The 13941-nt window shown below is 38.0% G+C and overlaps 1 protein-coding gene across 4 annotated transcripts in view; it reads left to right on the top strand.

Annotated features, from left to right (window-relative positions):
- Positions 1-13941, top strand: part of LOC131031204 (uncharacterized) — a 148540-nt gene that overhangs the window by 109185 nt on the left and 25414 nt on the right. For all 4 annotated transcript variants that reach the window (XM_059218073.1, XM_059218046.1, XM_059218036.1 and 1 more), the window contains 2 exons: positions 12387-12459; positions 13204-13282. In XM_059218073.1, coding sequence (XP_059074056.1) covers positions 12387-12459; positions 13204-13282 — 152 coding nt within the window. The remainder of the gene's footprint in view (positions 1-12386; positions 12460-13203; positions 13283-13941) is intronic.

The raw sequence follows: 13941 nt of genomic DNA, 5'->3' as shown, positions 1-13941 counted from the left end.
CAGAGGCCTTTCTTTTGTAAAGGGTTAGAATTTTTCGTGGTTATACAGTTAGAAAGTTAGATTGTTAGAGAGTTAGATTTTAGAAGGTAGAATAGGTTAGATCTTAGCAGTGGCATAGAGATGCTACAGAAATTGTTGTAATAGGCAGCTGAAATCAATATATAGACATTGATTTGGTGTTTATTGTCTTGTTTTCATCCTATTTGCATGGTTTCTTTCAGCATTTTAGATAGATCTTTCTGTTTTGGGTGTGCAGGTATTTGATAGATTCGGGCTCATACCATTGAGGATATCTTGATTGTGTATCCTTTTGTATAGTTAACTTGAGCCTTTGAATTGTGCTTAGTTCAATTGCAAGTGTCCATCTGAGCTGCGCCAGAATTGGGTGCTTAGTCGTGTGTTTGCAGTCTGGAAATCTTCCAAGTCCCCTTGAAGATTACACCATTCCTGCAAGGCTGTGAGCTATTCTGGCCAAGCAGGGATTGGTTATGTTGAATCCGTCTACTCGCATACTAGTCTTGTTAGTTTTAGATCTCCCATCCCTTTCCTTTTAATTTTATTTCGTAGTTCGAGAATCGTAGAAGACCATCTTGTTGCAAAATCGTAAGTCCCCTTTGTGTTTCCAGCAAAACACATCAACTACTAAGTAATCCTGTAGTCAAGACTTGACAACCGAAACATTGAGGTCATCCCCATTGATCAAATTAACACAGCATTAGGGATTTCCTTATCTCAAGAGAGGATAGGATTCTTAGCATTTCTATTCTGCGTTGGCCGAATGAAGTCGTAGTTCTGCGACTTTAGATACGTCAACAACTACCTCATCCAAATGTAAATTAAATGTGTTAAAGATTTCAAGATATTCTTACATGATATCATCTCCAAATAATGTGTCTTTTAGTGGAATGGTGGTATTTTTTTGGTCATGAAACCAAAAATTTAGATGAATGGTGAGACGCATTTTGAGCCAACCATGCAGTTCATCTACGAGCATACTTGGAGTGTTTTTGAACACATGCATTCCAAGAAATGCAACTATCTAACACAACAATGGACAAATAACTTGGTGTTTGTTCACCACAACCTTTTCTAGAAACCAAAGAAAGCTCAAGGTTAGACTTCTAATATACTTGCAATCATAGTTGTTACTGTATTCATTACGTTTTTGATTCGTTAGGCCAAGACTAATTTGTAGATGAACAAAATCAGGTACTATTAAGGATGACGGGCCAATTGACTTTGATGCGATTGATCCAAAGTTTGAGTGGATTGCTGTTGATGATGACTTCCTTGAGCTTGAGAATTTTGAGTTCCTAATGAAGGTGGAAGATCCGTAAATAGGTCTTTTGCTGCCTTGTTTAAATTTTAATTTAATAAAATATATTTTGGAGCCTTTTTGGTGTTCTTAGAGACTAGACAGAAGATGCAGAAGAGTTTGTTTCTTTTGTGTTGTTTTTTGGTGATGGGGTTTGCAACATATGACAAGAAACAACGTAAAAATGAACTGTAATCAAGAGATCAACTTCTGATTTTTTATATGACAGCAGATTACAATCATCTAGAAGTGAAATAACATTCACATGTACAAGCAGAAAACATACCAAGGATCCAGTGCTAGGGTTTGAGGCTAGTTTGCTATCCAGAAATGGATACAAGCTGAGAAGGATGATGTAGGAGCAGATCAGTGGATCCAATCTGCTTATTCTGCCATAAGATGAATTACCAATAACAAATTGGGCAAGAACCCAATTACCAACTAGAAATCCAACCTTTGCCAGGCAAAATTATACAATTTTGACCTTCTTTTCCTGTTGTTTTGCTTACCCCGATCACAAATCTAGTCAGTTGACTGTGATTTCTTCCACACTACCCTTTCTAATCCCAACAATGAGATCAAGCACAAGAAATGGAGTTAGAACCCTCCATTTAATTTAAAATTGATGCACAACCTTCTAGAATGGTACGACACTGCCTGGAATGGTACGACTGCAATTATGGAACCCACACTTGCTGCAATTTCAAGATAAACTGCTCAGAACTGATGTATCATACCTAATGGTGATTGCTGGGCTGGTTTTGTTGCTAAATTGACCCCCATTGGGTCTAGACAAGGCACATCCTTGTCCCATGTGGGCAAATTAGTTGGTACACCTCCACTACCAATGCAGATTTGAGGGTTACGTCCTCCAAACACCTGCAATTTCTGCTGCTAATGCAAAGAAGGGAAAATCAGAAATAGAATAATAATATAATGCTATTTCCCTCCTCCAAAATGTCTAATAACCTTTTCCAAAGAGTGGTGTAACCCTAAATGGAATATCCAACTAAAAAAAACAACTTCCTTGGCATCTTTTAGGTCCACGTAGCTTAAAGGCTTAAAGGCCTTTAAAGAATGACAAGGGTCCCACCATGCCATGTCATTTAAGTGATTTGAGCCACTTTATTAAAAGGTACGCATAGCACTTTATTGTAATGTCCCCTTCTCATTGATGACCTTCCAGTGGTCCATTAGCCTATCCTTGAGACTCGTAGGCTAGGTGGAATGAAGAATGAAGGGTCCAGCATTGATGGAATGAGGACTTACTATTTTTAGTAAGTCAAGGGATGGCTATTTTGGTGACACTATCCTACTGAGCTCTCCATGCTCTATCTCTGGGCGCGAAGATCATGCTTTTCGGAGCATTAGTTCTTGACTTAGTATTTTTAGTAAGTGGCAGTATGGCATAATTCTATTTTTGGCAGTGGATAGGGTCCTGTTTCTGCAACAGTTCAGTGGTCTTCCTGACTCAGTTTCATCCGGGTTTTGACAGTTATCAGTAGGGGAGTCATATGTGACAAATTAAATATTATTTCCTTATCATAAGGTTTAATATTTAATTAATCTGATTAATTGCTACTGATTTATTGAATTTGGGATTAATGCTTATTTTTTATCCTAAGTATTTGGTGAAATTCTTGTGTAATAAGGGATGTCAAATTTATTTGGAGGGATATCATTTTATATTGCATCTCTCTTATTTGCCAAGTAATTAACGTGGGTCCAAGCCTTGGGCGTGAGGTTTGACTTGTGGGGAAATGGCGCCACACTTGGGTCCTCATGTAGTGGGATGAAATGCAAATGAAAGGCATTGAAATTGAAGGAATTTGCATTTGAGTTTGAGGTGTGTGAAGTTATAAATATGAGACTTGGGCTCCCATTTGGATTATCTTGGAAAATTGTAATGTTATGCTGCCTGTTTGATGACAGAACTTGAGGCTTCGGAGTGTGTCTCCCTAGTGCTACCCGGTTTCGTACTTGAAATACAGTACCTAGCTGTGCATTGTGTTCTCTTACATTCTCAGAGTTGGCCATAGCCATTTTTGATGCTGAAGTGATTCTGGAGACTGCTAGTTTTGCCTGTGGCTGAAGCACATTTTCAATCACACCTCTCTGCTGGAGCAACTGATGGTTATGGGTATCAGCTCTATCCTCCTTCCCAGCAATGGCGATTCATTTTTTGATTTTTTAGCAATTTTCATTAAGCAATGAATTTCCTAGACAAAATTGAACTTCCTAGGCATAGCGTGGGTTTTTGTACTTGCATTGGGATGCGTGCCAAATAAATATTGGGTTGTAGTTTGGATTGGTTGTTGTTGTGAGTGATATATTGTGGGTTTGGGACTGATATGAGGGAGTTATGAGCATATTGGTGTTTCCATAGGTTGCTGATTTGTACTTTCAGCCTGCAGATTGGTTGTAACAGAAATTTATATTCTTTCTGTAGAAATCTGCATTACTCCTCATCTTATCTCTTTTTTTGTAAGGTTGTTTCAGTAGTACTGATCACCCATTCTTGCTGTTCTTATTTGTAATCTCCATTGCATAAGTGGAAGAGGCTGGCTTGCCGCCTTCTTGCTTTGTAATTCAGTTTATGTACTCAGTCCTCCCACTGAATAAGTGGTCGAATGATAAGTTTAATACAATGGTCCTCCCGCTGAAATATGCGGTAGAGTGATCGAGTTTCAGTTTCTTGTTATTTTCGCTTGGCTGGTTTACTGCCAAGAGTTTGGTTTCTATCCTGTTGGATAAGCAGAAGGGGCTGGCTTGCCGCCCAGGCATTGTAATTTCAGTTTGTTTTATGGTGCTAACGATCCCCGAAACACCGTATGCTCTCACCCTCCCAGATTGGGCTCTTGGTGAGCAAAAGGTGGAAGGGTTCCCTTTCAGCAGTTTGGATTATTTCTCTAACCTTAACGGGTTGATGTGTTTGCTTGTAACTCTTACTGTTAAAAAGCAAATTTTTTTTTACTGGGATACTACATTTATTCAAACATAAGCCTTTATTAAAAAAAGAAACTTAGGCTTATAAAGTAATTTTATAAAAGTTAATTTTTCCTTATTAACTTTTGACACTTAGAAATTTTTAAGTGTCTTTATTCATCAAATGCAATGTGGGAATTGCATCAAAAAGATAGGGACATGACAATCTCCCTTTCTTGGATTTGCTTGCCCACAAGCAAAGACAGGGTTGGATGCTTAAGAATCTCTTCTCCTTCCCACGTAGCATCATCAATGGGTAAATCTTTCCAACTAACCAAATATTCCTTGATCACCCTGTTCCTCAAATGCCTCTCTTGCTGTTCCAGAATCTCAACAGGAATCATAACCATTTTGCCTTCATCATCTAACAGTGGCAGTACTGGAGATGCTACAATACCCTGACCAATTGCCTTTTTGAGGCATGATACATGAAAGACATTGTGAATCTTACTCTCAAGAGGAAGCTCTATCTCATATGCTACCTCACCCATTCTCCTCGGCACTCTATAAGGCCCATAAAACTTGGGCTTCAGCTTCTCAGCTCCCTTAACCTTAACCGAGCTTTGCCTATAAGGTTGAAGACGTAAAAAGACCATATCCCCAATCTCAAAAGATCTCTCAACCCGATGCCTATCAGCATACATCTTCTGCTGATTCTGAGCTTGCTGAATATTGTTCTTGAGAGATTTTAATATATCCTGATTCTCCTGTAACCAATCCCGAGCCAAAGGCACTCTATTATCAGCCAAAGCTAAGTCATTGAACGTCATGGCATCATAACCATACAGTGCATGAAATGGAGTCATCTCAATGGACATGTGGTATGTAGTATTATAGCAGAACTCCCCCAAATACAAACAACGAACCCATGCACGCTGCTGTCCGGAAACATAGTTACGTAGATACCCCTCTATCCATTTGTTGACAATCTCTGTCTGGCCATCTGTCTAAGGGTGGTAACTAGTACTGGGAGTCAATTCCGTACCAACGAGTTTGAACAACTCTTGCCAAAAGGCACTCATGAACCTACTGTCACTGTCACTCACAATGGTTTTTGGAAGACCATGTAATCAGAAGATCTCTCTGAAAAACAAATCAGCAACCTGTGATGTTGTGTAATCTGATGCTATGGGAAAGAAATGGGCATATTTAGTCAATCTGTCCACCACAACATAAATGCAATCTTTCCCTTGGATCTTGGGAAGTCCAGTAATGAAATCCATAGATATTCTAGTCCACTTTTGATCCGGGATGGGAAGTGGTTGCAGCACACCAGCAAGATATGTGTTTTCAATTTTATTTTGTTGGCAAGTAAGACACTCATGCACATGCTGTAGAATATCACTCTTAAGACCCTTCTATGAGAATCTCTCCCTGATTTGTCTGTAAGTTTTTCCATATCCCTGATGTCCTGTTGTTGGAGAATCATGAAATGTATGCATAATCTGATTTTTAAGTGTGGATTCAGGTACGAAATAAATCCTTCCTTTATAATAAATGATATCATCAACAACCGAATATCTCTCATCCCGAATAATCCCATCCATGACCTCACATGCAAACTGATTCTTTGAATACTCTCCCAACAGCTGAGATTTCCAATCAGCTGAGACTTCACATACGGAACATAGGACAGCAGATGAAGGTCTCCTAGATAATGCATCAGCAGCAGCATTATTCTTCCCTTTGACATATTCTATGTCAAAATCATATGCTTGGATCTTAGAAACCCATTTTTGCTACCTTTCATTGAGATCCTTTTGCTCCAAGAAATATTTTAGACTATTGTGATCAGTTCTCACCACAAATTTGCTGCCAACTAGATATTGTCTGAATTTAGTCAATGCATGCATAATTGCAAGCATTTCTTTGTCATAAGTAGAATAAAGTTTCTCATTAAGTTTCAATTTTCTACTCTCATAAACAATGGGGTGATGATTCTACATCAATATAGCTCCCACACCTTCACCCGAAGCATCACATTCCACTACAAAGGGCTGAGTGAAATCAGGTAATGCTAAAATGGGACAAGAGCTCATCACTTGCTTAAGCTTGTCAAATACCACCTGTGCTTCCGGAGACCAACCAAAAGCCCCTTTCCTTGTAAGATCTGTCAATGGTGCTGCAAATTGTGAATAACCTTTGACAAATCTCTTGTAGTATGCACACAGACCAAGGAAACCACGTAACTCAGATATGTTCTTGGGTGGTGGCCAATCAACAATGGTCTATATCTTCTCTTGATGCACCTTAACCCCATCTACACCAATTACATGACCCAGATATAAGATTTCAGATAACCCAAAATCACACTTTGACAATTTGGCATACAGTGACTGTGATTCCATGATACTCAAGATCTCCTCAAGATCTAACAAGTTTTCTTCCCAAGATCTGCTGTAAGTCAAGATGTCATCAAAGAACACCAAAACAAACTTACGTAGCTGCCTGTTGAACAGATGGTTCATACAAGACTGAAAAGTGGCAGGAGCATTAGTGAGGTCGAATGGCATCACCAAGAACTCGTAATGACCATAGTGGCATCTGAAAGCAGTCTTCTGAATGTCTGACTCTCTCACCTTAATCTGATGGTACCCTGAACGAAGATCTATCTTCGAGAAGTACACTGCCCCATGTAACTCATCTAACAACTCTGTAATACGGGGAATGGGGTATCTATTTTTAATGGCCTTCTTGTTCAATGCACGGTAGTCAATGCACATTCTCAGAGTGCCATCTTTCTTCTTCACAAGAACGACTGAAGAAGCAAATGGACTAGAACTGGGTCTAATAAATCCCATATCCAGAAGTTCCCTGATGGTCTTCTCAATCTCATCCTTATGAGCCTTGGGATGCCTATAAGGTGTGGTCATAACTGGTTTAGCATCCTCAAGCTCAATGACATGCTCAAAACCTCTATCAGGGGTTACACCAGATGGAATGTCTCCAAACACCACTTCATGCTCATCTAAGATAGTCTGAATATCAATGTGAAAAGTCCTCTCATCCTTCACTGGTGACTTCCTAGATGATACAAAGCATTGAGTGGCCCAAATAATATCTTGGTGTCTGAAAATAGTTTCCATTCTGTGAGAAGAAACCACCTAAGGACCTCCATCCGAACATACCCTCAGAATGGTCTTCTTACCACCCTTCATGAACTCAAGCTGCATCTTACGATGATCAATAATGTACCTGCCAATACCCTGTAGCCACTGTGTACCCAGAACTACATCATAGTCCTCCAACCGTAAGACATGGAAGTCATCAATCGGGGTGTAGTCCTTCATTTGTATCCGCAACTATGGCACTCTCTTAGTGCAACCTAAGATAGCTCCATCCGCTACCTTCACTCCAAAACCATAAAATTCCTCTGGGGTAATACCATACCTGTCAATCAACTCCTCACTGATGAAGTTGTGTGTAGCACCAGTATCAACTAGACACACAACACGCTGCCCCTGAATAGTAAGTCTGAAAGCATCAAATTTAGGGTATCCTAAAGTGTAGCCATAGCAACATCAGCCATATCAATACCCTCATGAACATCTAACTCAATCTGAGGTGTCTTCTGATCATCATACTCATTATCTGGATCTGAATCAGCAACATGGTCCTCATCACCATTTGAATGGACCTCAATAAGATGGACCTTTCCCTTTCCACTGCATCAGTGACCAGGTTCCCAAGGCTCCTTGCAAGTAAAACATAGTTTCTTCCTTCTTAACTCATTCCTAGACCCCAAGTTGAAGTCCACCAACCAGACCAAAGACCGAAGAACATTCAAAATGCAACAAGTATGCATTCTCAAGAAATGCACATCTGGATTTAATTCCAAAAGTTCAGTTTCTAAAAACTCAAATTGTTTTAATGTAAAACTGCCTATGGGCCCCACTCAAGATATTCGGAAACAAAGGGGAAACAGGTCAGTTGTGGACAGTTATTTTCAACTATCGGATAGACCCAAATTGAATGCAGACAGTGATAGGTAATTGAGATAGTGGTTGAAAGGATAACTAAGAATTAAGTGGGTATGGGCAGCCTTATTTTGTGGGATAAATCAGGACCCTTGGATGCAGTCCATCCTGGCCACCAATTCAAATTGTAAATCTATAAAAGGCAGGATGCCTCTCATTGTAAAGGTTAGAATATTGTAGTTATATTTTTGGAGTTAGATAGTTAGACTCTAGTTAGGTTGTTAGATTTCAGTTTTCAGATTAGGAGAAGAGTTGAACTGCTGCAAAAATTGTTGTAATAGGCAGCGGAAATCAATATAGACATTGATTTGGTGTTTATCATCTTGTTTGCATGGATTCTTTCAACATTTTAGATAGTCTTTCTATTTGGGTGTGCAGGTATTTGATGGATTCAGGCTCATACCATTGAGGATATACTGATTGTATGTTCTTTTGTATGGTTAGTCAGAGCCTTTAATCGTGCTTAGTTCAATTCCCGGTTCTTGTCTGAGCTGCGCCAGAATTGGGTGCTTAGCCATGCATTTGCAATCTGAAAATCTTCCAAGTCCTTTTGAAGATTGCACCGTTCATGCGAGGTTGTGAGCCATTCTGGCCAAGCAAGGATTGGTTATGTTGCATCAGTCTACCCGCAGACCAGTCTTGTTAGTTTTAGGTCTCCTATCCCTTCCCCTTTGCTTTTTATTTCGCAGTCTGTGAATCGCTGCAGACCAGCTTGTTGTAAAACGTAAGTCCCCTTGTGCTCCCAACAAAACGCATCAACTGTTGAGTTATCCGGCAATCAGGAACTGACATTTGGAACCTTGAGGTTGTCCCCTTTGATCAACTAAAACAGCATTAGGGCTTTGTTACACAAGAGAGGATAGGATACTTCGTGAGTACATTCTATTCTATGTTGGCCAAATGAAGTTGTAGCATTGTGAGTTTAGCCAAGTCAACAAGTAGCACCATCGTGCCTCTTGATCAAGAGATAAGGCCAGTCATCATGAAATTCTCGAAATATGTACAAGCAGAGTGAGTAGTAGGCCGAGACATATGGAAAAACTATTTGAATGAAGAAAAGGAGTTTTTATTGTAAAAAGAATGATCTATTTTGGGATAAAATAAAGATAAAAACACAAAGCCCAAAATTAGTTATTTCTTCAACTATAAAGTTACCCTTTTGTGTCTTGAGCCTCATGCACTTTTGCTTTTTTAGAGGATTAATTGTAGGTAGTTGCAAGTTAGTCAAGATGTGATGTGAATCCTTAAATGTGTATGGTGCATGTTTTTGGGGATGAATTCTGGGCCATTGAATGAATTAAATCTTGGTCATTCATCCAGTTCCTAGAATCTATAAAAGGGGCAAGCCCTCTCTCATTTTTGTAAGAAGTTTTAGAATTGTTGTAGAAACTTTGTCGAAATCAATACAGAAACTGTTGGCAGAATAATCTGTGTTATTTCATGTGAGTGCATGGTTCTTCCTTCTTCCGTTTATCTATTTTCCTTATGCATGTTAATATGGAATGGTTTCTGAGCTAGTATTTGACAAAGTCTTTGTTCATACTATTAGGAATTAGTTGAATGTTGATTTCTATTTATGATTAGTCTGAACTTTTAGAGCTTTAGTTCAATTGCTAAATGTCTATATTGGATTGCTTGATGTCTTTTGGAGTTCAATATATTCATTTTAGCAATCTGAAAATCTATTTGATCCCTTGAAGATTGCACGAGCCTGTGCTAAGTTGTGCTATCCTGGAAAAGTTGGGCTTGGTTTTTTTAAAGGCTTCTACTGTCTTGGAAATTATTTCATTTAGACTAGATTAGCTCTCTTAACCCTAAATTTTTGCTATTTCTTTTAAAATCAGTTGTGAAAGTATTTCATAAAGCATCATATATCTTAAAAATCTGAAGTTAGTAAGGCATATAGATTTAGAAAGTTGTATGTAGCATTTATCTTGAAATCTATCTAGAAAACAGGCATAAGTCCCCTTTGTGATTACCAGCAAATCACATTAGTCCTAATTTATTCCGAGCTTAGTCATGGCCTCTCATTAGGAACCTTGAGGTTACTTTGTTTGGACACTTTGAAGGCATACAAAGTTTCCTTATTAAAGAGAGAGTAGGATGTACTCAGTGCATTTTATTCTGTGTTAATGGAAGTGCTGCATTTCCACATCAACACTTTGGATGCCTTCGACAAAACTTTTTTCCGAAGTTTACATCGAGGATTCAAGTACTTTTGCGCTAACTTTGTATGCCAATAGGAGGATTTTATTTACCATCTTTGGCTTTTGTCAAAGCAAACTACATTTTTGCTTTCATTTTGGATCTGATGATATCTTTTGATCAGCATTGTAGTTCACATCGACTTGTAGCATCAATTCTAAGTTTCATAAATGCGATATTTGAAATATCCCCTGTCCTAAGATGACTGAAAACAAGGAATATTTTGCTGTCCAAAATGCGTGTTATGCTGTCCTGAAGTTGTGTGTTATGCTGACAGAGTTTTCAGTTTGAAATGAAGACCATCATATATGAACATTTCATGAATAATCAATTACTAGATGACTCTCCTTAACCAATAGATAACTAGAGATGCATAATCAACAATCTATTGATAATATTTACAAGTCTAAGTCATCAAAATCATGACCTACAGCAGATTGGCATTATGACAAACACTTGGCATACGTCCTCAGACAATCATAAATGTAAGGGTGACATAGATGCAATCCCAACTCCCTTCTTATTTATTTCATTTGACCATCCAAAGATATTACATAAGCAACAAAATGATCAAATATATGGACTGTAATTATAGACCATTTTCAGACACTTGACAGTCCTAATCTCACACACACTAACTGATAATGACAATGAGTCTAATTAGCAAATGAACCTGGGAGAAAGAGCTATGAAGAAGCAAGCAATATCAAGTCAAAGGAGCCTCCAATGTGCCAGTTCGACCTCCTTCACAAGTAGCCCCCGCTGCTGCATATGGAAGTGCTGATAAAAATGGTATGTCTGCTGCTAGCCTACAATTATCGTCATAAACTAATCGCCTTAACCCCTAGAGTGTAGCGCTGTCCATCAAGAGGGGATTCGATGTCCAAATGATGAGTTATGTGCAAAGTCGTGAGTTATTACCAGTCTGATACGAACTGTTTCAGACCTTAAATGGATACCAAAATTTGCTTAGAACTCCTCCAAACTCCTCCACAAAGAGTCACCTTATGCTTCCAATGAATTATACCCTTTCAAAATGACCTTTCGATGCTCCAATGAAGAATTATGAACAAAATCGATGGTATGAGGGCTGAAAGTTGATTTGTTATCAGACCTGCAAGTTGACCAAATTTCACACAATCCGACCTCCAACCATTCACTAATAAAATCGCCTTCTATCCTTGATGAAGAGTGAAGCAAAATGGGCACTCAATTGGGAAATCCAAAGATGTCAGGAATACCCTATCCACCATGAAAGTTACAGCAAGCTCATTAAGCACAATTAGGAAGACTGAGGTGTCTCCCTCTCACAATAGCAACCCCTTGGAAGATCTCTCACCTCCTCAATTATGCCAACCATCAGGAGTTTTCGTTCCTAAATGATTATCTGCAGAAAACCCTTTGGCTCCACAAGTCTATACAAGAAGAGATACTCAACAACTGATGCTCAACAATGAATCACCTTACTCTATTTATTCCTTTCATATCCAATCATGTGATTCCTTCTAGAAGATTCTCTTCTTATCCTGTAGGTACACTTTATTATATTTTATTACACATATTTTTATTGCATTTTATAAAATATTATTATATTATAATTAAAGTCCACACGTCTCACAATATGTGTAATCTCCTTATTTTGCCATAAAACCACATAGACACGAAATGTGAAGCTGTGAATCACTGCAAACCGACCCCCTAATCAATCCTCTTGGCCTATGAGGGTCAGATGATAGGCCAATCCCATGAATATCTGAAGACTAATGAGAAGGGGACATTACAATATTTCAATCAGATTTTTTAGATTTATTAACCTTTTGGCATGATTGTTTTGAATCCTTGGTTTTAGAATATGAAAATCCATAACATTGAACAAATCTTAACTGAACTAAGTGTGACTGCAGATGTAAATTTGGTGAGATTCCAACTGAAGAAAATAAACGATTCTGATGATTTTTCAAAGGACACATTTCTCAGGTATATTCTGTTGGATGTCTTATGTATGTTCCACACACTAATAACTAATGAAAATGCAATGAAGTAGGAGATCTTTGTACATCTTGTAATGCAGTGTGACATGATAACATGCACAAATGTACTTGCTGTATACTTGCATAAAAACAATCTTTCTTTTTATAAAGAAATTTGGTTCTCATGGACAACAATTGGTCTGCACCAAGCTATTAGAACTAATAAAACTCAGCTGAAGAGCAGCACAGTTTAATTGTTGTGCACTATTTTCTGATAATTTGAATTAAATTTCTGAGCTGTATTTATAACCTTCCTTGCCTTAGATAGAACATATAGTCCATGTCTCTACCAACAGTATTTTAGTGGTTAAATCCTCAAGATGTTGGACTATGGTTTCTCTATCTGATGGCTGTCCCCAAATCTATGATTCATCGTTAACTGTTTTCTCCCTCCCTTTCCAAATGGCAAAGGAATCAAATGGACACAAGCAATGATTGCATCCTTTAATTGAACGATAAGCCCATCCAAAGGATCAGATGAGTTAGTCGACTATGCTTTGATTTTTTGCTTGGTCTTTGATAATGTGCTTGATTTCTTATGAATGGAATGATCTTCCAAGTTGCAGAAATCGAATAAGCGTAGTCTCTAGCCTTTTAAATTGTAACTATCTTGTATGGTTAAGTGAAAAATCTTTAGATATATGCATTCTGCACAAATGAAAATCTTAATCACTTTCCATTGTGTCTCCAGTGCTGCAGGGTACCTTGAAGGTGCTGATAGAGATACTGCATCATCCATTACCTATTCCATCTTTGATTATTTGAATCAAGTATGTAAAAATAACCTACATTAGCATATAATTAGCAGTGTAATTTTATTAAAAAATTTCTTCTGATTTCTCTACATGGCGTTTCTAATTTCTCAGGGGTCAAAGGTGTGGTTTGTCTTAGTGCAATATACTCACATGGTTCTTATATGTTCCCGTTGAAATTAAGCTAATGTGATCGCATCTTTCCTATTATTACTTGAGTTTGGAATTGCTGCATGTATTCCTCTGTTGAACGCTAGAGTTTTTGAATTCTACTTCCTATAAGGAAGTGAAATTCTTTCCATTTCCATACAATCTCATTAAAAAGAAGAAAGTCATAATTATATTGAGTAGGTGATGGGAATTTACCAAGCTCATCAAGCCATGAAGCATTTGATTTGACTTGTTTGAATTGAAGTAGTGGTTAAATTGAGTACTGATATATAACCTACACATAACAAAATACATAGAGTTTTTTACCCACCAAAACATTAATTCCTTTATTTATGATAGATTTCAGAGTAAATGTTATCAGTTAAGAGGGAAATTTCCATTCCTTTTTTATTTGGTGAATCTCCCTTATGGGGCAAACTTTGAATTAGTAGCCATACATCTAAGGGAGAAAACAATTAAATTGAGTTAAAACCAACCAACTTATCTGAAATTGCACCATAACACAA

The sequence above is a fragment of the Cryptomeria japonica genome, chromosome 1, assembly GCF_030272615.1.
Source record: "Cryptomeria japonica chromosome 1, Sugi_1.0, whole genome shotgun sequence".
Lineage (NCBI taxonomy): Eukaryota > Viridiplantae > Streptophyta > Pinopsida > Cupressales > Cupressaceae > Cryptomeria > Cryptomeria japonica.
The sequence above is the reverse complement of the archived record's forward strand: the minus strand, read 5'-3'. Positions and strand labels throughout refer to the sequence as shown.